We start from the raw sequence: 25,765 nt of genomic DNA on the forward strand, positions 1-25,765 counted from the left end.
CATCACGTGACACGCGTACGCAGTGCCGCAACCTTCCCGGATCTGGCGTCACTCTTCCCGCCGCCGCGCTGCGGGTGCGTCACTTGTCCAAACAAGATGGCGAGGCGCTAGGCAGCGCGAGTGGGTGAGTGAGCGAGCGAGCGAGCGCCACTCGCCCTCGCGAGCATCCTGGCTGTGGGGATCCGCGGTATGGCGGCGGGCCGGACTGGAGTCTTCTGTCCAGCGGGTAGACAGGGTGGCCGGGGCCGAAGTTTCTGGGTGGCGGAGGGCGCTTTGTTCGTCGGTAAAGTGGGTCGGTCCTCGGCGGGTTCCCGGGGCCTTCGGAAGTTGCCATGAGGGGTCAGCGCTTGCCGGCGTTGGGACGCGCCCCCTCCTCTGTGCTGCCCCCAGGTGGTGCAGCGAAGAGGCGTCAGGGCTCTGCCCCTCAGCCGGGTGGCGGCACGCAGTCGGTTGCTTCTTTGCGCGTCTGGCTTCGTAGTGCCATAGAATAGTTTGGGTTGCAGTGGTACTGAAAATTCAGAAAGCCTTCAGAGCCTGGTTCTGGGGTGCCAGCAGGCAGTTTCCTTATTGCAGCGTGCGGTGCACATGGGAACAGTTTAGCAAAGGCGAGCCGCGCCGTGTCCTGAAGTCAAGCAGTTTATGTCGAGAGCAATTAAACATATGCAGCAGATTTCCCAAGACTTCATAAGCATACTCATATAACTAACGTATAATTCACATATTCATTACTACAATATGCATGCTCTATTCTATACTCTGTGATGAGTCGTGGGCCACTGGTGGTCTCTAGTGACAAATTAGAGTCTTCCTCGTAGTGTCCTGTAGTAAACCGTGGCCCTGCATATTGTCTCTGCATCCATTGGCTGACTGCTGAAGTATAAACATTTTGTAACTAGCTCAAGGCCACAATTCTTTTGCTTTGGGCATTAGATATGGACCATCCATCCCCAAAACAATGCTGCCAACATCCTGTTATCTTTTGCTGAGCATTACTAAACTCTGTGATTTGGGCAGCTGTGCTCCTAAAAAGATGCATGCAGGAACAAACACCTAAAAGTTAAGCTTGGAACAAAGGTTCTGTTTAGTATCAATGCCTCTGTTCAGGCCCCCTGCACTGAGCAGGGACATCCTCAACTAGATCGGGTTGCTCACAGTCCTGTCCAGCCTTACTTGGAATGTTTCTAGGGGTGGAGCTTCAAACATCTCCATGGGCAACTTTGGCCAGCATTTTGCCACCCTCAGTGTAAAAAAATTTCCTTCTTCCTTTTAGTTGAAACCTCCCTCTTGTAGTTTAAAACCATAACCACTTGTCCTGTAGCAAAAAGCTCTGCCAAAAAAACTCTGTCCCTATGTTTCTCATAGGTCCCCTTTTTTACTACTGAAAGGCCACAATAGGGCTTCCTCAGAGCCCTTACTTCTTCAGGCTAAATAGCCCCAGCTCGCTCAGCCTGGCCTCACTGCAGAGGGATTCCAGCCCTCTGATGATTTTTGTGGCTGCCTCTGGACCTGCTCCAACAGGTCCATTTCTTTCCTGTGCTGAAGGCTCCAGAGCGGGACCCAGCACTGCAGGAGGGAGTCTCAGCAGAGCAGAGTGACAAAATCCCCTCCTTCCATCTGCAGCCTGTGCTGCTTTGGATGCAGCCCATGATACAGCTGGCTTTCTGAGCTGCAAGTGTGTGTTGCTGGCTCACGTCCAGTTTTGGATCCACCAGTACCCCCAAGTCCTTCTTTGCAGAGCCGCTCTCAGTTGCTTCATCCCTCAATCTGTATTAATACCAGGGATTGCCTCAATCCAGGTGCAGGACCTTGTTTCACTGTGTTGATCTTCATGTGGTTCACACAGGCCCACTTCTCAAGCCTATCCAGGTCCCACTGGATGACCTCCTGTCCTTCCAGTGTGTTGACCACACCACTTAGCTTGGTGCCATCTGCAAACTTGCTGAGGGTGCACATGATTCCGTTGTCTCTCTCACTGATGAAGATACTAAACAACACTGGTCCCAGTATGGGCCCCTGAGGGAGAATGGGTGGTGAGCCTAACCCTGTCCCATCCTCTTTTGAGTGTTTTCAGTTCCAGTATTTCTTCCAGTGGAGCTGCCCCCTAGGCACTTGGTTGCCATCACTGGTCATGAAATTCTGATTGTTTCTAACCTGAGGCCTCAAAAGCATCTGAGAAGCTGTCTGGTGAAGAGAAGAAAGAATATGTCTTGTTGAAAGCATGAGTTAGGTGCTGTACTGTAGTGGAAAAATTATTTCCTTGAGTCATCTGTTTTGAGGGTCTTTGAGAAAAGCCATTCTGGGATCTCTGCATAGTGGTCCACTCAATGAATATGGTTTGACCCTCATTAGGAGACTTCCCCTTGAAAACAGTGGCCTGTATGTGTTTGCTGTTACACTGATGATAGGCCACTGTTTTAGAAAAGGAGTTGCCAGATCATCCTCTCCTCTGCCTTATTAAACAGTAGATTCCCTGATTCTTGGTGATGGTGTGAAGAAGGCCTGGAATGTGCTGGAGACTAAATGAGCTTTGTAGCTGTGATTTGCAGCCCTGCAGACTGCGTAGATGCTAGTGAAGTGGAGCTATGGAAGTGTAGTTACAGCAGAAAATTCCTTACATTAGTGAAACTCAAGGTATAGTGAATATTGTTGGTAAACTTAAATAGCCACAACTGGTAAGAAAACTTGACCTTTGAGGACATCCCATCACATTTAATAATGAGTTCAGTAATTTGAGGGACTCTGCTGTCTTGTGTTTCCAAACATAAAGTGGTCTGTGGGTTATTTCTTATGGGGAGGGGAAAAGGGGAGATTTGTAGGCTCTGAAACTAACACACTGTAGTTGAGTTGATAGCTAAGGAAGATTCAAGCATGAGGAGTAGAGATTGATGTTAATTTGATTTTATTATGTTGAGAGTACTTTGAAATTCCATATTTTATTGTACTATATTAAATGAGTAGTCAAACTGCAAGTCTTTATGTTGTCTAAGGCAAAGGCATGTTCTTTTTTCATAGTGCCAGTATTATGATTGAAATTCATGGCTGTAACCCTGGGTAAGTGAAATTCAGCACTGGAAATGATTGGTGGTTTTTTCTTCCCCCCGCACCTCTACAGATTCCTGTTCTGATCAGTGGATGAGGAGGGTAACCTGTGTCAAAAATGGCTGATATAACCAAGACAGAAGAACAGGAAGTAGAGAAGACTTTGGATGAAGAAGCAGAGAAAATGCCTCATACTTCAGAGGCAGATGTAGGTGTTGGTGGGGAAGGCAATGATGGTTCGACTTCAGGTGCAGTACCCTCCACTGAAAGCGAAAAAGAAGTTGACAGTGGTAATCAGGATGGTGGTGCAAAAAGGAAGAATTTAGATCCTGAAGATGAACCTGATAAAAGAGTGAGTATCATTTATTTCAGGCTGTGCTCAAATCCTTGTTTCAAAGCTGCAGCTGAAGAAAAGATTGAAAATATTTAGGCTAAATATCTGTGAAGTGATATGAAACACCAAATGTCAAAGTCTGTGGGTAGCAAAACAACAGCTGCGGACGTTTTCGCTGGCCTGAAGGAGGAGAAAGAGGGCATTGTAATTAAAATGTTAAGAAAACTGATCTCTGCACGTGTTCACTAATTGTGAGGCTGTTGTTTCATCATCCATGTGGTAGTGCTCTGGTGGCACAGGGTCCACTGGCATTAGTCCAAGTCCCATATCTTATATTCATATCTTCTGGCAGGACTGTTGGACTCGATGATCTCTGGAGGTCTCTTCCAGCCCCTAACATCCTGTGATATCCTGTATGTTGTTACTCAGTGTGTTAGGAGAGTTGTTTGTTCATGGGAGGTTCTTCCCATAAGCCTTTTTTTTCTCCCCTTTAATTTCCTCAGTAACCTGTTGTGTAATTTAGAAAACTACAAACTGAATTCTCTGATAAAATTCCAGTGTAATTTGTTAGCAATGTGATGTACTGAAAAGTTTAGAGATGCTGTTTTACTTGTTTTTGTTAAGACTGGAAGAGTAGCAGGAAATACATGTCCTTTTCACCCAAGAGGGTAACAAAGGTCTTCTTTTATATGTTCCTACCCTTTACTACATATGAGCTTGCTGAAACTGAGGCTGATCCAGTCTAATTTTTGGCTGTAGGGGATGTTTAAATGAATGTTTAAATGTTGAAAACGTCTTTGACCTAGTGTTTTGTTTCTCTATTCAGGATTTTGCCACAGGATGTTAATTTGTGGCAAAGCAGTCTGGTCAAATAAAAGGATGCCCTTTGTTGTGGTAGAAACATTACTAGGCCTTTCATCTTTTTATTAAGGCAGTCCTGGGATAAGATTTAGGTGGACAAAGAAGTACGTTGGTTTTGTGTAGCTGGAGGGTATAGGGAGGCGACTGCGTTGAACACAGCTGCCAGCATCTAGATGTAATTGCAGCAGCTGTGTTAATGGGTTGCATGAATATGTGCCTCACATTTGTCCAAGTCAGCTGCTCTAGCTTACGTCATCTCCAGCAGCCATTGAGGGAGCCATCTGTGCTTACACTAAAAAACGTTTAGAAGCGGTCAAAATATTTGTGCATAGCAGTCAGCTGAGCGTGGTAATGAACAGATGATGGGGTCATCAAGATTCCAGACAAGTGTCTGCGTTCCCTCTGAAGGTTACCAAAATTATACGAAGCACTGAAGAATTCATGCAGTATATTCAAGTCAATCAAACCTTCTTTTCCCTGGAGGAGCTGCTCTTTGGATAGTAAAGTACCAGGATGTTGACTTTCGCAGTAAACTCTTGAAAGGACTTCCAATTGGGAGCTCATCCCTGCTTGGGCTTTGTAGCATGTTTGTGGTTTTGCTTGAGAAGGCTTATTTCTAGTTTGTACTATTTTTTCCAACACAGCACTTCAGAGAATTTGTGTTGCTTCTCTGTCTTCTGCTGCTTTGTATTTTATGTATAATTTTTTTGTATGTATAACTGTCGAGGGTTGAAGGGGAAGGCTGCAAAGCCTTCTTCCCCCCCCCATAAGTTAAGGGAAGAAAATTAAAAGGGAAAAAAACCTGCAGCCAGATTAGCAAAGGAATGTGTGCTATATTTACAAAACAGTTTAGGAGATGCAGGGAAATATATACAGAATTTACAGTATTTACAATATATACAGAAATATACAACAAAGTAACACAGAAATGAGATTCCCTCCTCTGCTGAGGAGGGTTCCCCACCCCTGTACCCCCCTTCTCTCCCCTTTTCCCCAGAGGGGGTTTGAAAGAGAGAAAAAGGGGCAATTGTTAATTAGAAGCAGTTATATGTGTTAGTAGAGGCCTTATTATAAGAGGGATGTGGAGGTGCTGGAAGGTGTCCAGAGAAGGGCCACGAGGATGATCAGAGGGCTGGAGCACCTCTCCTATGAGGACAGACTGAAGGAGTTGGGGCTGTTCAGTCTGCAGAAGAGAAGGCTCCGAGGTGACCTAATTGTGGCCTTCTAGTATCTGAAGGGGGCCTACAGGAAGGCTGGGGAGGGACTTCTCAGGATCTCAGGTAGTGATAGGACTAGGGGGAATGGAATGAAGCTGGAGGTGGGGAGATTCAGGCTGGATGTGAGGAGGAGGTTCTTCCCCATGAGAGTGGTGAAACCCTGGAATGGGTTGTCCAGGGAGGTGGTCGAGGCCCCGTCCCTGGAGGTGTTTAAGAGCAGGCTGGATGAGGCTGTGGCCAGGCTGATCTAGTGTAGGGTGTCCCTGCCAATGGCAGGGGGGTTGGAACTAGATGATCCTTGTGGTCCCTTCCAACCTTGAATGGTACTATGATACTATCTTTGCTCAAGGTCAGTCTGGCCGAAAGCCCAGAAGCTGTGAGCTGCGAACAGGAAGGGGGAGAATTGCAAGACTGCAACTGAGTGAGACAAGTCTCACTGGGAGTCAAAACTGAAGGCAGTGCTTCTGCTTCTCCACCAATGAAATTAGTTTAGACCTGTCTTGTTTACAAAACATTCGGCCATGGTGTCCCTTTGTTAAAGGCACCGCCTCAAACGGTCACAATAACTGAAGATTATTTTTAAGGTGCGGAAGTACTAGGAGCACAATCTCTGAGTGTTGACTGCCTCTCTGTATCACAGAGGATAGAAATTGCTAATATGCTGATTAAATGAAAAAGTAATAGAAAGAATTCACTGCTTGACTCTGTTCCTCTCCTCTTTTCTACAGCTTCAGGCAGGCCATGGGCAAGCTGTAGCTGCACATTATAATGAGCTTCAAGAGGTTGGATTGGAAAAACGCAGCCAGTCTCGCATATTCTACCTCCGAAACTTTAATAATTGGACAAAGAGTGTCCTCATTGGTAAGCTTCCTCACCTGACTGCTTAGTCTTTTATAGAATGTAGCTGTTTTCTGGATCAAAATGTAACTTTTTTCTGGTGGTTTGGTTTTTTTTTTGGTTGTTGTTTTGTTTTAGTTTGGTTTTTTTATGTTGATTATGGCATTTCATCTCTTTAATACATAAGATTTTAAAGTGCATTCAAATATCTGTAGTCTTACTTTGAATCTCTTGGATAGAGTGCCAAATGTATGCTAAAGTTTTAAAGGTCATTTGACCTGAAAACTAGAAAAAGTTGGTACTGGATGGAGAGTCACAGATTGCATCAGGTTGGAAGGGACCCTCAAAAGTCATTTTGTCCAACCTCCTTGCAGTCAGCAGGGACAGCTCCAACTACATCAGGCTGCCTAAGGCTACATCAAGTCCAATCTTGAATGTCTCCAGGGATGGGGCTTCAACTACATCCATGGACAACCTGTTCCAGTATTTCACCACTCTCATTGTGAAGAACTTCCTCCTTATGTCTAGCCTAAATCTACCCTGCTTCAGTTTCAAATCATTGCCCTTAGTCCTATCACTAAAACCCCTTCTAAACAGTCCTTCCCCAGTCTTCCTGTATGTTCCCTTCAGATACTGAAGGGGACACTGTTCATGACTTTTAAAAGAAAAAAGTACAGCTTTAAATCTTAAAGAAGCTATCTGTTCTTGTTACACTGAGCTTTTCTTGTTGTCTGAATTTGTCTCAAAGAAGTTCTTATCCCTTTTCCCATAGCAGTGCATCCTCAGGTCTTGATTAAGCAGGAAACTTGAACACATAACTATTTTCTGTATTACCCATAGTCAGCACTTTAACAGAGAAAACACTAGAAGCTGCACTTCTTTAAGAATCAGCAGCTTTTCATGAAAGGCAAAAATCTGCTCTCCCACAAATTAGTTCCAAAGTGAGGGAACAAAGCCATCAAATATCTGCAAACAAAGAAAAGAATTACCGGCACAGATTGATGGAGAGGGATCTGTGCCAGGAGGTGTTGGCACCATTTGTCTTAGCGTGCAGCTTTTTGTTGTGTTGTATCAGAGTGGTTAGAAGCAATGTTAAAGGGTTAGCTAATGCTGTTCCTGAAGGCTGTGTTTGAAGCCTTTCCATCGTGATGAATTTCAGGAGTGTGGCATCACAGCAGTTGCACCAAAACATATTTCATGACTCTTACTGCGAAGAAGAGTTGCTGGCATGTTGATAGATTTTGCATAATATGCCACCATCAGTCAGAGCAGTGATAACCTAGACAGGATGGGTATAGAAAAGAAAATTCAACTGGTCTGCACAGAGACAGCAAAGAAGCTAATGCTACTAAGAAGCTTAGGAAGGCGAGTGGAAAACTTTATGCATTTTTGTAGTGTGTCCGCAGGGAGATGTTGTGGCTGATGCATTTGATTGGCTTTTACTCTTTTGCAAATGACTTTTCCCATACTTTCAAATAACATCTGCCTTCATTATCATGGCCATAAAAGGGAACTCTGTTCCCATACTCGAAGTACAGGGTGCTTGTTTGGCAATGGGCATTTCTGCCTTTGCCTGCCAGGAAGCGGTTCGGAGGTCCAGTCACATAACAAAGCATCTTAAGCACAGCAAATATTCATCTTTTTCTCTGTAGTTTTAAAGGTTTGTGGTTCCTTTCATCATTAGTGGATGAATCATTACAGGCTGGACAGATGGGCAGAATCCAACAGCATGAGATTTAACGCATCCAAGTGCCGGGTTCTGCACATTGGCCACAACAACCCCATGCAGTGCTACAGGCTGGGGTCAGAGTGGCTGGAGAGCAGCCAGGCAGAGAGGGACCTGGGGGTACTGGTCGATGGCAGGCTGAACATGAGCCTGCAGTGTGCCCAGGCAGCCAAGAGGGCCAATGGCATCCTGGCCTGCATCAGGAACAGTGTGGCCAGCAGGAGCAGGGAGGTCATTCTGCCCCTGTACACTGCACTGGTTAGGCCACACCTTGAGTACTGTGTCCAGTTCTGGGCCCCTCAGTTTAGGAAGGAGGTTGACTTGCTGGAACGAGTCCAGAGAAGAGCAACAAAGTTGGTGAGGGGTTTGGAACACAAGCCCTATGAGGAAAGACTGAGGGAGCTGGGGTTGCTCATCCTGGAGAAGAGGAGACTCAGGGGTGACCTTATCACTCTCTACAACTACCTGAAGGGAGGTTGTAGACAGGCGGATGATGGTCTCTTCTCCCAGGCAGCCAATACCAGAACAAGAGGACACAGTCACAGGCTGCGCCAGGGGAGGTTCAGGTTGGATGTTAGGAAGAAGTTCTATACAGAAAGAGTGATTGCCCATTGGAATGGGCTGCCCAAGGAGGTGGTGGAGTCGCCGTCATTGGAGGTGTTCAGGAGGAGACTTGATGGGGTGCTTGGTGCCATGGGTTAGCTGTTTGGGTGGGTTGGATTGGTTGATGGGTTGGACGCGATGATCTTGAAGGTCTCTTCCAACCTGGTTTGGTTTATTCTAAATAAAGGTTTATTCTAAATTAGAGATTTAAGTTTGTAGTGTTAAGAAGGCTTACAGGCAAAGGTCTGAGGTGTTTCAAAATTCCCAAACCCTTTTGATCCTTCTTTGTACAGTACAAGTGAATTACTGAGACCTCTCTGTGTGTTCTCTCTTTCTTTACAGGTGAATTCATAGACCGGGTACGACGGAAAAAGAATGATATAACTGTTTTGGATCTAGGATGTGGCAAAGGGGGAGACTTGCTGAAATGGAAGAAAGGCAGAATTAAAAAACTTGTTTGTACTGGTAAGAAGACACAAGAACTTTGCAGGAAAACTACCTCAGTGCTTTAGGGAAATCCAAGCATGTCGCCAGTCTTTTATTTCCAAACAATGCAATAATACACATTCTATGCCTGGTTGGTTTATTAACTTGAAGCCATCAACTTGATTGCTAGCATCAATGTAAGAGCCATTGATTTTCTGTGTAGTTAGCTTCCAGTTCAACTCATAGATAAAACCCTGTATCACTGAAGAAACACAGTTTCCACAGATTGCCTTAGGCAAAATATAGCACTGGGAAAAAAGACTGACATTTTATCTCTACTCCCTCATGTATTCTCTTGTAGCATTTTCACATGTTCTGAAAACACAGGGAAGAGTTGCATTTATAAAAACATAAAAAACCCACAGTGTTGTCACAAACAAAATTGTCTTGGGTGTTGCAATCAACAAAAGACTTTCAGACTTAGAAAGGGGAAGAGCTGAAAGCTGGTTAAAGAAATCTTTTATTTAAATAGTTTGCTTAGATGTTGGGAAGGAGATAACCCTCTCTTTTTCCCCAGAAAGCAACCCAAGGATAAACACTGGAAGCAGTTTTACATCAAATTTAATTGGATACTAAAATTTCATAGCATTCCTTTAGTGGGAATTATTCTGGTTATTCTACCTTTTACAGTTCTTTCTTGGCTGTTTCAGTTGGCAGTCTTCAAATACAGTTAATTTACTTACAAAGTTCTGGAGTCTTTCAAAATCCACCTGGACACAATACTGTGCAGCCTGCTTTGGGTGACCCTGCTTTAGCAGGGAGGTTGGACTAGGTGACCCCCAAAGGTTCCTTCCAACTCCCACCGTTTTGTGAGTCTCTAAATTTATTGCTTGTTGTTTTAAAATGTGTGCAAACTGTTATCACTCAGTGAAACTTGTTGTCTGAAAGAGTAACAGTCTTCAAAAGGAAATGAAGAAGAAGTTTCCTATGATGAAATATATCAGGATATAATTGCATATATATATTATACATGTGTATGTATGTATGTGTATATATGATATGTATCATAGTATCATAGTATCATTCAGGGTTGGAAGGGACCACAAAGATCATCTAGTTCCAACCCCCCTGCCATTGGCAGGGACACCCCACACTAGATCAGGCTGGCCACAGCCTCATCCAGCCTGGTCTTAAACACCTCCAGGGACGGGGCCTCGACCACCTCCCTGGACAACCCATTCCAGGGTTTCACCACTCTCATGGGGAAGAACTTCCTCCTCACATCCAGCCTGAATCTCCCCACCTCCAGCTTCATTCCATTCCCCCTAGTCCTATCACTACCTGAGATCCTGAGAAGTCCTTCCCCAGCCTTCCTGTAGGCCCCCTTCAGATACTGGAAGGCCACAATGAGGTCACCTCGGAGCCTTCTCTTCTGCAGACTGAACAGCCCCAACTCCTTCAGTCTGTCCTCATAGGAGAGGTGCTCCAGCCCTCTGATCATCCTTGTGGCCCTTCTCTGGACACGTTCCAGCACCTCCACATCCCTCTTGTAATAGGGGCTCCAGAACTGGACACTGTACTCCAGGAGGGGTCTCACCAGGGCTGAGTAGAGGGGCAGGATCACCTCCCTCGACCTGCTGGCCACACTTCTGATGCAGCCCAGGATCTGATTGGCTTCGCGGGCTGCAAGTGCACACTGAGAGCTCATGTTGAGCCTCTTGTCCACCAGCACCCCCAAGTCTCAGGGCTGCTTTCCAGCCAGTTACTGCCCAGCCTGTATTTGTGCCTGGGATTGCCTTGACCCAGATGCAGGACCCTGCACTTGCTCTTATTGAACTTCATGAGGTTGGCTTGTGCCCACCTCTCCAGCCTGTATTAGAAGTAATTGCATTTCAACAAGTTGGATATTTGTAAGAAGATGAAGAGCTTCCAGTACTGTTTGAGAAACCCTTGGAGCTAAACTGGTTTAGCTAATCAGGACTTGACACTTAATGTGCTTACTTAGTATCCATCACCTAGTACCTGTCATGTGAAATTTTGGAGACTTACTTTGCACTTTTGAGCAGGGGAGATTTCTAAAATCTTCAGTTTACAACTTTTTCCTTAAGGCAAAGGCTGAAAGTGACAAAATTATAGTCACAGAATTGTCAGGGTTGGGAGGGACCTCAAGGATCATCCAGTTCTAACCCCTGCCAGGGAGGACACCTCACACTAGATCAGGTTGCCCAGAGCCACATCCAGCCTGGCCTTAACAACTTCCAGGGATGGGGCTTCTACCACTTCTTTGGTCAACCGGTTCCAGTGTCTCACTACCCTTATGATGAAGAACTTCATCCTAATGTCTAATCTAAATCTCCTCTCCTCTAGCTTGGGATAGGAGATTCCCCCTAATCCTATCACTACCCAACACCCTAAAAAGTCCCTCACCTGCCTTCTTGTAGTCCTCCAAATGCTTATTCCAAACTAAATTCCTTTGCTGCAAATCAGAAATAAAAGTGTTTGTTCCCTTCACAGTGTTAACTATTAAGATCAACGTTTATCCTTGCTTCAATGGACCTGCTGTGCTCCAGTAATCATGGAAGTTTTCTGGTCTGGGGGAGCAGTTTGCACATTCTCTGTTTACATTTTTCTCTCCACATACAGATATTGCTGACATTTCTGTGCAGCAGTGCAAGCAGAGATACGAAGATATGAAAGCCCGATGCCGTTACAATGAACATATTTTTGATGCAGAGTTTATACAGGCAGACAGCACCAAGGTACAGTTTCTATGCTGTGTAATGTTTTGGAGATTTGGCATTCTTCTGTTCAGCAAGGGTAGGAAGTGATGGGAGTTGCCAAAATACTTTGGGCATGTTTATTTTTTTAAGACCAGGTTGTATGTACTAGGGGGAGAATCAGCCAGGTGGGTTGCTGAAAAGTTGGCATAGGTTGTAGTTAAATGCATTTTGTTACTGTTGTACATTCTTGAAGCTTGAGTGTCTTTTTCAGCTAATAAATCTGGTGCTTTCAGTTTCTTTCCCTTGACAAGGGGAAGGGAATGACAACTTGCCTCTGGAATTCTGGGAGCCAGCATCACATGCTGGAGACTATGTCAGTGAATGTGGGTTTTTTAGGGAATGAATCAGGGGCATTTTCTGATTTGAGTTGCACATTTTGCTTATCCCAGGCTTGCTGTTTGTTTGTTTTTTTCCTAGCAGCATTTTAATTACTGCAATACCTATTTTCAAAGCTTGTGTGACAGAGCGGAGTTCTTAGAATGTCTGGAGGTGATACTAAGTATGTTGCTGAGGCTTGGGAGACAGTTTGTCATCAGGACTGCTTTTGCTTCCTAGAGATCAAGGCTGAGAGTGCCCTGCTGATACAGGCTGAGGGACAAAGCCTACTTGGTTCCAGCAGGTCTGTGGAAAGGCTGAGCCTGTTCTTCCCAGCCTTGCAGGAAGGGTTGTTCAATGGAATTCTTGATTGCCTCTCCTTCTGAGGATTATAGTCTGGTGCAAGTTCCAGGTCATCTCTTTCTACTCAATTATACTATGGGAAAAGAGGAGAGAGCATTTTGACAGGGAAGAAGGGGATCTTTTAATATTGCTATTATAGCTCCATGGATGTGTATTTTGTGTTGCACATTCTTTTCTTCCTGTCCATGAACACCAAAGGTCATCTCCCTGACTTTGAACCTCTATCATCTATGTTGTACACTGATCAGAATCTCATTTTCATAGCTTGTTTAGTTCCCCCTACCTCATAAAACATGGAGAGGGAGTAAACAAACAAAGAGCACTGTTAGGGGTATGTGAAGTGTCCATTTTTGTCTTGCCATACACAGATCCTTGACAGTATGAGGTATGAACTGGTAGAGTCTGGGAGTGAGTGAGTGGATGGGAAGACTGGGAGCAAAGGGAAACTTGGGTGGAACTGTGAAATATGAAATATTTAAAGTGTAGAGTGCATATCATGGGCCTTGGAAAGAACTTGCCTGCTCCTGTATGGTGGCTACTAGTGTTGTTTAAAAGAACCTTGATCAAAACAGAACTGGAGAGCTTCTGAGTACAGGATCAAACTGGCAAGCTTAATCTGACTAATTTCAAAGGCTCCGAGTTCTTCAGTTAGTGGTTAATTGATGTGGGGTGGGGAGTGCTCTGGTGGTACACATGAACCTGAGTGAGGATACAAATATGCAGCTTGGTGCAAGTTGCCTTATTTTAACCAACCCATCCTCTTCTCAATTGTGTGCTTAGTGTTCTCATTACAGAGACTCAGTAAAGTGAACATTCATTTTATTGCAATAATTGTTACCAGCTAAACAGTGGCCAGCTCTAAACACTCACAGTAAAATAACTCTGGAAACTATTAAGTAGCTAACCTTGAGTTTTGTCCTTTTGGGTGTAGTGCTGTTACTTGACAACAGGAAAATAATTTGAGGACATGGTAACTTTGAAAAGTGTGTTTGTATGCTTTTTGTTCCCAAGTGCTGTGTGGTGTTCTGAGTAGCAGAACTCTTAACCTTTTTCATCTTGTTGAACATTTGAAGGAGTGGGAGCTGAAAGGAAAAACTTCAGAGAATTATGGGAGTAGTGTATTTGTTAGAAGATTTAAGTGAATCATGCTTGTCCCTGTGGCTTTTGTTACCTTTTTGGTTTTGATCTATTTCAGGATCTCTTGTCTTCCAAGTACAACGACCCAGATATGCGCTTCGACATTTGCAGCTGTCAGTTTGTTTACCATTACTCTTTTGAGACTTATGAACAGGCTGACATGATGCTTAAAAATGCTTGTGGCAACCTCTCTCCTGGAGGTTATTTCATTGGCACAACTCCAAACAGCTTTGAACTTGTGTAAGTGCTTTTGTATTCTGTTGGCCTTTGAAAAGTCTCAGAATCACAGAATGTTAGGGGCTGGAAGGGACCTTGAAAGATCATCCAGTCCAACCCTCCTGCTAGAGCAGGATCATCTATACCAGATCACACAGGAATGCATGCAGGTGGCTTTTTAATGTCTTCAGAGAGGGAGACTCCACAATTCCCCTGGGCAGCCTGTTCCAGTGTTCCATCACCCTCACAGGGAAAAAACCTTCCCTTATGTTTCCATAGAACTTCTTATGGCTCAACTTCCACCCATTGCCCCTTGTCCTACCATTGGGCATCACCAGAAGAGCCTGACTCCATCCTCTTGGCACTCACCCTTTACATGTTTGAGGTCACCCCTTAGTCTCCTTCTCTCCAAGCTGAAGAGCCCCAACTCCCTCAGTCTCTCCTCATAAGGAAACTGTTCTACTCCATCATTTTTGTAGCTCTGCACTGGACTCTTTCAAGCAGTTCCCTGGGGTCCTTCTTGAACTGAGGGGCCCAGAACTGGACACAATATTCGAGATGCAGCCTCAACAGGGCAGGAGTATCTCTCCCAGCCTTGTGAAGCATCATGAAATGACAGAATTAGAATAGAATTAACCAGGTTGGAAGAGACCAACCTATCATCCAATCAACTAAACCAAGGCACCAAGCACCCCATTAAGTCTATTCCTAAACACCTCCAGTGATGGTGACTCTACCACCTCCCTGGGCAGCGCATTCCAATGGCCAATCACTCTTTCTATGAAGAAATTCTTCCTCTAACATCCAGCCTAAACCTCCCCTGGCGTAGCTTGAGACTGTCCTCTTGTTCTGGTGCTGGTTGTCTGGGAGAAGAGACCAATCTGGTCCAACCTTTCTAGGTGATAGTGTAGTTTAAATGAGATGGCTCAGCACCCTGTCAATCTGAGTCTTAACACTGACCCATATAGGGGAGATTATTTGCCCCACTGAACCAAAGATAGTCATAACCTGTGCAATCATTGTTCCCTCTTTCCAAGGGTTGCATGACTGGAGCCTTTAGTATCAAAGGCATTGGGTGTCTTTATGTCACTCAACAATCCTCTTTTTATTATTAATTAAACTCTGAACAAAAACTTAAAGAAACTGTCATTAAGACTTGACTTAAGGCTCATACTAATAGTAGCCAGATTTGTGTTTGTTCTGAAAGCTACACCTACACAGATAATCCTGCAGATCCCCTTTCTAGTAGGCATACAGGCCATTTGGATTAATAATCTCCTTCACTCTATGGAGATTTATATAAAGTCTTTTTGTTTCTGCAAACAAGAGCAAATTTTTGGTAACAGTTACAGATTCTAGTCAGCAAAGTCTCACTCATGAACTCAAATTGGTAAATCTATACTAACTAATTGTCTCTTGCACCCATGGCTCTTCTGGTGTGACACAGAGATCTTCACACACAAACCTTCTGTAGTGACTTAAATAGTGGCAGAATACCCACAGCCTGGGGAATTCCAGTTCTGCAGCCCCTATTATAAGAAAGATAGAGATGTGCTGGAATGTGTCCAGAGAAGGGCCACAAGGACAATGGGAGGGCTGGAGCTCCTCTCCTATGGAGAGAGACTGAGAGAGTTGGGGTTGTTCAGTCTGGAGAGGAGAAGGCTCTAAGGAGACCTTATTGTGGCCTTCCAGTATCTGAAGGGGGCTACAAGAAAGCTGGTGAGGGACTTCTTAGGATGTTGGGTAGTGATAGGGCTTGGGATAATGGAGCAAAACTAGAAGTGGGTAGATTCAGATTGGATGTTAGGAAGAAGTTCCCAGGGAGGTGGTGGAAGCCCCATGCCTGGAGGTTTTTAAGTCCAGGCTGGATGGGGCAACCTGATCTAGTAGGAGGTGTCCCTCCCCATGGCAGTGGGGTTGGAACTAGATGATCCTTGAGGTCACTTCCAACCCTGACAATTCTGTGATTCTGTGAATTAACTCAGGGCTTTGCTGTGGTTGTTCCAAGAAGCCTGCCTTGTCCATATAGGCTGTGTTTGAGCTAAAGATTAATGTTCTGGCTCCATTTTTCAGTCCTTGATATGTTGTATAGGAATGATAAACTGTTAAAACTAGTATACTGCTTCATTTCATTGCCTTATGAGATGAGGGAGGTGGGAAACTACAGAGATCACTGAATGTTGTGGTACTGGGAGAAACATTCTAAGGCCTCTCATGCTTAGTTGTCTCTGACTGTCAAATTGAAAACTGGTCAACTAATGCTTGTTTGTATTTCATGTTACAGAAAGAGACTTGAAGCTTCAGAAACAAATTCCTTTGGCAATGATGTGTATAGTGTAAAATTTGAAAAGAAGGGAGAGTATCCCTTGTTTGGCTGCAAGTATGATTTTCACCTGGAAGAAGTGGTTGATGTCCCTGAGTTCTTGGTTTACTTTCCATTACTGGAAGAGTAAGTTAAGTTTTGATTCCATTATACAATGAAAGCTGTGGAACACAAGGATTATTTGTTTAGATTGTGTGTCATTGCATAGTACTTGCAGAAAAAGATGTTTTGGCTTTCTTACTGTATTTTTCAGTTCTTCATTTATGTTGCTGTTGCCTCAAATGCAGAGGTTTCTTGCATTCCCATCCACAATCTGTTCATTGCACCCAGCTGAAGATGCTCTGGTCTTACACAAGAATGTCTGTTTCTGATATGATGGATCTGTCAGCAAACCTTCAGTGCTGTTAACTTCCAGTCTTAACTTTTGGGGGGCTCTCATTCTACCTTTCTTTAATCCTGAACAAGCCTTGTGGTATATCCTCATCATGGTGCTTCTTTCTTGACTTCTCCAATTTTAATTGGGTCTTTGTAGGATTTTCCCTACAACTTATTTTTCCTTCCTCATCTGTGAGCATACATTTTGCTATTCCATCTGTCTGAATTTAGATTTGCTTTTCTCAGCCTGCCTCCTGAGGTGCAAACAAATGTTTCCATGTTGGTTTTTTCCCTGCTCTTCAAGCTCAGTTGTTAAACAATGTTAAGATTTCCCTTCGGTCTATTTTCAAACACTTCATTTGTAGTTCTGTATGAAAAACACCAGCACCTGTGACTGACACCTGTAACTTCAGTGCTGTCTGACCAAAGTATCTGTAGGTAATTGAGATGTAAGACAGAGGAGGCTCAGGGGAGACCTTATCACTCTCTACAACTACCTGAAGGGAGGTTGTAGACAGGCAGAGGTTGGACTCTTCTCCCAGGCACCCAGCACCAGAACAAGAGGACACAGTCTCAAGCTGTGCCAGGGGAGGTTCAGACTGGATGTTAGGAGGAAGTTCTATACAGAGAGAGTGATTGCCCATTGGAATGGGCTGCCTGGGGAGGTGGTGGAGTCACCATCACTGGAGGTGTTCAGGAGGAGACTTGACAGGGTGCTTGGTGCCATGGGTTAGTTGATTAGGTGGTGTTGGATTGGCTGATGGGTTTGACACGATGATCTTGAAGATTTCTTCCAACCTGGTTTATTCTATTCTATATCTAGTAGAAAAAGTCTCTCTAGATGTATCCATAATGTCTGATATAATGGGGAGAACAGTGTTGCCTATCTGCAAGTTCAAAGGAAACTTACTTCTGTACTGGAAGAAAATATTTTTTATCCTGTTATACAATGTTTGTAAAATGCTGTGTTGATTGTTGTGGTCCTGATTTAACAAGTACAATTTGTGGTGCTGGTGCAGTTTTATTCAACCTAAGTATCTTTACTTAAACCCTGGATTCCTGACAGTGTCATCCTAGCCAATGCCAGAAGGTGTCGCTGTGGCTTCAAGTGATTCCTTTGAAACTAAAACTACACTAATTTAGTGGCTTGCCTAATGAAGTTTACTATTTTGACAGAATGGTGAAGGAGCACGGTATGAAATGAGGCTGCTAGCAGTGATTGTGTGGCTTCCCTAATGAAGTTTATTGTTTTGGCAGGATGGCGAAGAAGCACGGCATGAAATTGGTCTACAAAATGACATTTCGGGAATTCTATGAAGAAAAAGTCAAGAACTATGAGCATAAAATGTTGTTAAAGAGGATGCAGGCCTTGGAGGTAAATATGCCAGAAAACCTGTTTCTCATTGGGCTCTTCTCCACAGGCTGCAGCTTCTCCCTGGAGCTTGCACATGCAAGGGCTTTGCAGAGTTGCAGCTTCTTTCAGGGTATATGCATCTGCTCCTGCATGTGCTCCTCCATGGGCTGCAGGTGGATATCAGCTTCACTGTGGTCCTCCATAGGCTGCAGAGGAACAGCCTTCTTCACCATGGTCTTTACCACAGGCTGCCAGGGAGTCTTTTCTGGTGCCTGGAGCACCTCCTTGTCTTTCTTCTTTGTCCTTGGTGTCTGCAGGGTAGTTTAACATCTTTCACTCCTCTCTCACAGCTTTTAGGCAGTTTTTTGCTTTCCCAGGGGTGCCTGATGCATGGCTGCAGGGCTCAGCCGTGTCCTGTGGTGGTTCTTTTGGAGCTGGTGGAACCACCTATGTCTGGCATGGGACAACCCTGGCCTCTCCTCAAAAGCCACCTCTGCATCCCGCCACTGCCTGGCTACCAGCACCTGGGTACCAGCGCTCAACAGAGTGGTTCAGTTTTACAGATAAAATTTCAATGTTGAGGCAAGGTTTCATCATTATCACAACAACTAAAAGTAAGCAGAAGCACAAGATTCATGCCTAGTGTCAGGTCATGGTGACCCATTTCTTCCTCAGCAGAGAGTGGCCGAAAGCTGGATCTTTGTGCAGGGAGTATTGATTCACAAGACAGAAACCAGTCTTGGTAGGAATAAAAGGACAGGCTGTGTTTGTAGAAGAAAATGAGGCTTAGCTGTTACTGAGCTTTAGTTTTGCCCAATGTTTGTAATATTTTTTTTTTTAAAATCCTCAAGCTCTTTTCCTGCATAAATTCAGGAGCTTCAGAGAAGCTTTTCAGTACCATCTCTAAGGCTTGGGTTTTCCTCACAGTTTTCTCTGCTTTCCTCATCCTTCAAACAGTAGAAATTTTCCAGCATAGAACTATCAAGTATCTGGTAACTCATTAAATAGAGTCACATGGGCTGCAGGTGAGCTTCACTGTCCTTGTTGACTCCAGAGAGTGACAGTGCTTTGTATGGGCTCATTGCAGTAGCATAGGGACACAGCCTTTGACAAACCATCTTTGTCCTTTGAAAAGTAAGAGTTGTCTTAATTTGTTGTCTAATTACTGTGGAGGACTGCATTATGGAGTACAGACAATTATGTGGTAACTGGAGTCCTAAAAGAATCACAGAACCAACCAGGTTGGAAGAGACCTGCAATATCAAGTCCAACCAATCACCCAACCCTATGTAATCAACTAGACCATGGCACTAGGTGCCTCATCCAGTCTTTTCTTACACACCTCCAGGGACATTGACTCCACCCCTCCCTGGGCAGCCCATTCCAATGGCCAATCACTCTTTATGTGAAAAACTTCCTTCTAAGATCAAGCCTAAACTTCCTTCTGCATAGCTTGAGACTGTGCCCCCTTGTTGTGGTGCTGGTTGCCTGGGAGAAGAGACCAATCCCCACCTGGCTGCAACCACCCTTCAGGTAGTTGTAGACAACAATAAGGTCTCCCCTGAGCCTCCACTTCTCCAGGCTAAACAACCCCAGCTCCCTCAGCTGCTCCTCACAGGACTCATGCTCCAGACCCCTTCTCTGGACACGTTTGAGCATATCAACTTCTTTCTTGAATTGAGGGGCCCAGAACTGAACAGAGTACTCAAGGTGTGACCTAACCAGTGCTGAAGTCTGTATTAGTTCTGAAGAATCAGTTGAAGTACAGACAATCATGCAGTAACCAAGGTCCTAAAGAAGTCTATATTAGTTCTGAGTAATCAGTTGTCTGCTTGTGTTATAACTCCTGTGCATTACTGAAGCATTGCTTGAAGTCTTACACCTGCTCATTTCTTAGCACTTCTGCTCAAGAGAGGCTGGTTCCTCCAGTTGCTGCTGTAGATGAAGGCATATCTAGGTAATGCTCCTAATGAGCTGTACACAGAGGATAATTTTTATAATTACTCTGTTTCCCCTCTTTTGGAGACAATAAGGATAAAGTTTGGTTTCTAAATCCTGGGTGTTGAATTTTCTGGGAAGTTTGGGAGCATCAGAACTGCTCTTGTAGGTGCTAGAAAGAAGAGATGTAAATTTAAGATCCTCAAAATAATTCCTGACACCCATTCTGGGCTATCTTGTGACAGTCTCTTGCCTGACGTGATGAATGCCTCTTACTACACATTACTTTATCTTATTTTTTTTCTGTCTTCAGCCATATTCTACATCTGGTGATTCCAGGCTTGTTTCTGATAAACCTGATGATTATGAGCATGCAAAAGAGTTCATCAAAGACAGCAAGGCAAAACTAACATTGGTAAGTTCCTTCTTGCTTCACTAGAGCAAATGGTGTCCTAGGTGATGTGGGTGTCCCTGCATCAAGAGGGAAAAGAAACCTGCTGTTTGTGTTTGAAATCTACTCATTTTAAAAAGAAAAATGCTTCTTTTAAGCAATGAACTTAACATGAGAACCGTCAGGTCAGACCAAAGACCTCTTTTGCCAGGTGCTGTGGCACCTGGCAAAGAAGAAATCAGCTGGAACAAGCCTTTTTTCACTATTGATTGAAAAGATGAATCATTAGATCAGGATTGGTCTGTGGGTGGCATGTTGACTAAATGGTGGCCCCAGTGAGGACTTGCTGGAAAGGGATGGAGTGGGCAGAGCAGAAAACCAGCTTGTTATTACCTCATGCCTCTTAATTGTAGGGTAGATGGCAACAACTTTTTATATGTGCACTTGCCCTGCTTGCATCCAGAAGGCTGAGCTGGGAACAGGTACCTTAGGCTGCCAGGCAGGCTGTTTTCCTGCACGGGTGAAGTGGGTTGGCAGTTACTCTTGCACATAGGATTTTTGTGGCCTGCAGGGAGGTGTTAGGTGGAGGCAGACAATATTCCCAAGGAAGGTGGCTGCACCATGGCATAGGTCCTCTTAACTTCTGCCCCTATGTTGAGTATCTGAGGCTGGAAGCAGCTTGAGCCTACAAGAAAGCTGGTGAGGGACTTTTTAGGATGTCAGGTAGTGATAGGACTAGGGACAATGGAGCAAAACTAGAAGTGGATAGATTCAGATTGGTTGTTAAGAGGAAGTTTTTACCGTGGGGGTGATGAGACACTGGAACAGGTTGCCCAGGAGGTGGTAGAAGCCCCATCCCTGGAAGTTTTTAAGGCCAGGCTGGATGTGGCTCTGAGCAACCTGATCTAGTGTGAGGTATCCCCACCCATGGCAGGGGGGTTGGAACTGGATGATCTTTGAGGTCCCTTCCAACCCTGACAATTCTGTGATTATGCTGATGTGTGCTGTTGGACCCAGTGTGTTCTGCATTGCACCCCCAAAGCAGACTGGTGGCCTGTTCTCCTACACCAATGTTATCTAGGTGTGTTCTGTCATCGGGGGTGTTCCAATTCCCTATGGACCTAGTTGGGGGATTTATAAGTATGTATGGTCTGCAGTAATGCTCTTCTAGTCCTTAAATAACCAGCCAGTGTGGCTGTGGAAGATTGATTATCCTGAATTAAATTGTTGTCTCATTTTTTTGTTGAAACTGTTTTTGTTGATTTGTTTTTTCCTTGTCCACTTCCAGGGGACCCTGAGTAAATCCGAATGGGAAGCAACAAGTAAGTATTGTTATGAAAATTCAGCATTGACTTCTATGAAAATGTATAAAATAGCCTGTGGGTTATGGAGGAAAACCTAAATTGCTAATCTAGTTCTTGTGGTGTTGCAGATGAGTTTTTTTTTATGCAGCACAGCAAATGTTAATTCTGTACAGAATGATGTAGCAATTTGTGAGTTCCATTCCCATTTCAGTAATAGCATTAACTGGAGTTACTGTTGCATTATGGATGCAGTATCACAGTATCACCAAGGTTGGAAGAGACCTCAAAGATCATCAAGTCCAACCTGTCACCACAGGCCTCATGACTAGACCATGGCTCCAAGTGCCACGTCCAATCTCCTCTTGAACACCTCCAGGGACGGTGACTCCACCACCTCCCTGGGCAGCACATTCCAATGGCGAACGACTCTCTCCTTGAAGAACTTTCTCCTCACCTTGAGCCTAAACGTCCCCTGGCGCAGCTTGAGACTGTGTCCTCTTGTTCTGGTGCTGATTGCCTGAGAGAAGAGACCATATTATGGATGCAAGCTGCAGCAGGGGAGGTTTAGGCTGGATATTAGGAAATATTTCTTCACTTAAAGGGTTCTCAAACATTGGAATGGTGTGCCCAGGGCACTGGTGGAGTTGCCATCCCTGGAGGTGTTTAAACGGCATGTGGACCTGGTGCTTGGGGACATGGTTTAATGGTGACCTTGCAGTGCTGGATTGCCCAGAGAGTGGTAGTGAACGGTGCCACATCCAGCTGGCGGCCAGTCACCAGTGGTGTCCCCCAGGGATCAGTGCTGGGCCCTGTCCTCTTCAACGTCTTCATCGATGATCTGGATGAGGGGGTCGAGTCAGTCATCAGCAAGTTTGCAGATGACACCAAGTTAGGGGCAGATGTTAGTCAGTTAGAGGGTAGAAAGGCTCTGCAGAGGGACCTCGACTGACTGGACAGATGGGCAGAGTCCAATGGGATGGCATTCAACAAGTCCAAGTGCCGAGTGCTGCACTTTGGCTACGGCAATCCCATGCAGAGCTACAGGCTGGGGTCGGAGTGGCTGGAGAGCTCCCAAACAGAGAGGGACCTGGGGGTGCTGATCGACAGCCACCTGAATATGAGCCAGCAGTGTGCCCAGGTGGCCAAGAGGGCCAATGGCATCCTGGCCTGCATTAGGAATAGTGTGGCCAGCAGGAGCAGGGAGGTCATAGTGCCCCTGTACTCTGCATTGGTTAGACCGCACCATGAGTACTGTGTCCAGTTCTGGGCCCCTCAGTTTAAGAAGGACATCGAAACACTTGAACGTGTCCAGAGAAGGGCAACAAGGCTGGGGAGAGGCCTTGAGCACAAGCCCTATGAGGAGAGGCTGAGGGAGCTGGGATTGTTTAACCTGGAGAAGAGGAGGCTCAGGGGTGACCTCATTGCCCTCTACAACTACCTGAGGGGTGGTTGTAGCCAGGAAGGGGTTGGCCTCTTCTCCCAGGCAACCAGCACCAGAACAAGGGGACACAGTCTCAAGCTGCACCAGGGGAGGTTTAGACTCGAGGTGAGGAGGAAGTTCTTCACCGAGAGAGTCATTCGTCATTGGAACGGGCTGCCCAGGGAGGTGGTTGAGTCATGGTCCCTGGAGGTGTTCAAGAGGAGATTGGATGTGCCACTTGGTGCCATGGTCTAGTCATGGGGTCTGTGTTGATAGGTTGGACTCAATGATCCTCGAGGTCCTTTCCAACCTAAGTTATACTGTGATACTGTGATACTGTGAAGGTTGGACTGGATGATCTTCCAAAGGCATTCTGTAATTAACCGGATCAGCATTAAAACATTTTGTGTTCTTAGCTCTCTTGTGGCAACGTGTCTAAAAGCATGCTGGATCTGACTGCTGGAATGACTGGGAACCCATAGGATTTTGTTATTATTTCAGTAATTTGCTAACTGGTCGTTTGGGCAGAGCATCATCCTGTTTACATCTTGGAAACTTAAGTGGCAGAGGCAGCTGAAACTTTAAATACTCTCATTTTCTGTTCTAGGCATTTACTTGGTATTTGCGTTTGAGAAGCAGCAGTGAAACCTCCCGTACTGGGTGCAGCAAGAAGAGATCATATCCATGTGCAAGTTGGAGTGGTCAGAAATCCATTGTGGCAACTATTTTTTTATTTTTTAATTTTTAGAAGTGTGCAGGACACTACCAAAACCGAGAGCAAGCTCATGATTCTGAGTTGCATTGCCTGTCTGTGACAGATGGACTCGTGTGTGTGTGTATATATAAGAAAGATTCTGAACCAGTCTTTTTAAGCATTTGTAAGCAATCTGCATGCTCCCCAAACCCACCTTTGAACCTGACACAAGATTATGTTAGAAATGTTTTGTTAGTAGGAGTATGTTTCTGCTTACAAGCCTGACCCTGCACCTCCTGAAACTGATGGGGAAATAGTTATTAATGTTGGTAGTGCAGAATGAGGGCCTCAATGTTGTCACTGCAGAGCTCAGTTAGTTCATTATGAGACATATGCAAATCCTGTAGGGTATGTCTACATTGCATGCAGAGTAAGTAACACTCAGGTCAGTCTTGAGTGCCTCTGTGTTGTGCTCAAGCTTGCAGTGTAAATCTACCTTAGTGGTATTCATGGTATAGTTTATGTGGTGAAGTCCCACATGGTTCCTGTTTTTTTGTCCTTGCTGATATGTGGTGTCTCTTCATGGTGCTTTTAAGATTAAAGGAGTTTGTTCTGTACAAAACTGCTCTGAAAGAACTGAATTTGTAAAGTCTTCAATCTCAATGTCATTTTTCCAGATACAGATAATCAGTAGCAGCTACTGACCGTAGGTTGCTGAACATTTTCAAGTATCAATACCATTTGCATAGCATTAAAGACCCTCTTGACTTTTTGGTAGTTTTAAGTCTCCTCAAACTTATTAGGCAGATCGTAGGATGTGTTTTTAATTGTTTCAGAGAATTCCAGATGGGCTTGGCAGAAGGATGAGCTGTGGGTGGTGACCTCATTGTGATCCTTAGACACTAGGAACATGGTCTTGTACTGGATTGTGAAGCAAAAGGGGATTCTGTGAAGCATTTGAAGATATTAGAAGTTAGTCTGGGATGCAGGGCTGTGTATATGTGTAGACAGCCTGGTGCATGTGGATAGCAGTCCCCAAGTGAGAGTCAAATACTCTGTTAGGGAATGTAATCTAATGATCTCAATAGGCAGAACTGTGCCTATCAACCGTATTAACTGCCCATCAGTTTCTCAGAGCCGGATGAGGGATTTCTGATGTGCTCTCCACATACTTGGTAGCCACCCACTTCATGTTTTTGCTCTCCCCTCTTGGGCTGACAGTAGCTGTTAGCTGGTATAGTTTACACAGAGATGGAATGATGAACAGCTGAAGGAACATGACTATCTTGAAACACAGTATTGACCCCTGGATGGGATGCACTGCTAGTTAGTGGCCTCCAGCTACACTTTGTGCCAGTGCCTGCTGCTCTGGGACCAGCTGCTCAGTCAGTTCACAATCCACCTAATTCAAAACTGTTAAAAACCTTCCTGAGGTCAAGGTAGTCTATTTCATCCCTATCTTCACTTTTTTCATCAGCAGTCCTGAAGGCCTTGAAGCTCTGCATTCCCTCAGTCATTTCTCTGAAGCTGTTGTGTCAGGAAATGTTGCAGGGCAATCCAGTTGATGTGGCTGAGCTACAATCTTGTTTGGGTCATGGAGACATGGTGGAATGACTCATATGGTTGGAGTGCTGCTCTGAAGGGATACAGGCTCTTTAGGGAAGACAGGCTCTTTAGGAAGAGAAGGTGAAGTGGTGGAGCTGACATTTGCATGAGAACACATCAGGAATGCATGGAGGTCTGCCTGAGGATGGACAATGTGCCAGCTGAGAGCTTATGGCTAAGGACTAAAGAGATGAGAGGTACTGGTGACATTATAGTGAGTGTTGGCTGTAGATTGCCTAACCAGAAAAGAATTGATGAGGCCCTCTACAGACATCTAGAAGTAGCTTCACATTCACCAGTCCTGGCCCTCAATATCTATTGGAGGGACAACACAGCAAGACATAAGCAGTTCAGAAGGTTCTGAAGAGCATTGATGGCAACTTCCTTACTCAAGTGGCAGGAAATAATGAGGTGCTGTATTCATTTGCATAATGAACATCTCAGTCCTTTCATGAGAGATGTTTTCCTTTCAAGTCACAGTCTCTTTGATAAAGCACTCCCTCTTCT

At 44.8% G+C, this 25,765-nt stretch overlaps 1 protein-coding gene across 2 annotated transcripts; it reads left to right on the forward strand.

The window, feature by feature from the left end:
• Positions 1 to 35: 35 nt before the first annotated feature.
• RNMT (RNA guanine-7 methyltransferase) lies at positions 36 to 24,275 on the forward strand. Of its 2 annotated transcripts, none has more exons than XM_068147674.1 (11): positions 36 to 124; positions 3,113 to 3,391; positions 6,180 to 6,312; positions 8,960 to 9,082; positions 11,687 to 11,802; positions 13,697 to 13,878; positions 16,139 to 16,303; positions 17,810 to 17,927; positions 20,158 to 20,259; positions 21,524 to 21,557; positions 23,567 to 24,275. In XM_068147674.1, exons 2-11 carry the CDS (start codon positions 3,158 to 3,160, stop codon positions 23,602 to 23,604), a joined length of 1,245 nt encoding a protein of 414 aa, XP_068003775.1. In that variant the 5' UTR covers positions 36 to 124; positions 3,113 to 3,157; the 3' UTR covers positions 23,605 to 24,275. The 2 variants fall into 2 exon arrangements, with proteins under 2 accessions (XP_068003775.1, XP_068003776.1); XM_068147675.1 differs by lacking the exon at positions 36 to 124 and adding an exon at positions 168 to 226.
• The last annotated feature ends 1,490 nt before the right edge of the window (positions 24,276 to 25,765 follow it).

This window comes from Melanerpes formicivorus, unplaced genomic scaffold, assembly GCF_026170545.1.
Source record: "Melanerpes formicivorus ecotype bairdi unplaced genomic scaffold, bMelFor1.0.p_v2 SCAF_15, whole genome shotgun sequence".
NCBI classification, from domain to species: domain Eukaryota; kingdom Metazoa; phylum Chordata; class Aves; order Piciformes; family Picidae; genus Melanerpes; species Melanerpes formicivorus.

Excerpts from the sequence above, each read along its gene's own strand:
- RNMT (XM_068147674.1), top strand. The coding sequence starts at position 3,158 with ATGGCTGATATAACCAAGACAGAAGAACAGGAAGTAGAGAAGACTTTG. Across the intron at positions 11,803-13,696 it reads TACAGGCAGACAGCACCAAG|GATCTCTTGTCTTCCAAGTA; the intron begins GTACAGTTTCTA and ends GATCTATTTCAG. Across the intron at positions 17,928-20,157 it reads AGAGGATGCAGGCCTTGGAG|CCATATTCTACATCTGGTGA; the intron begins GTAAATATGCCA and ends TTCTGTCTTCAG.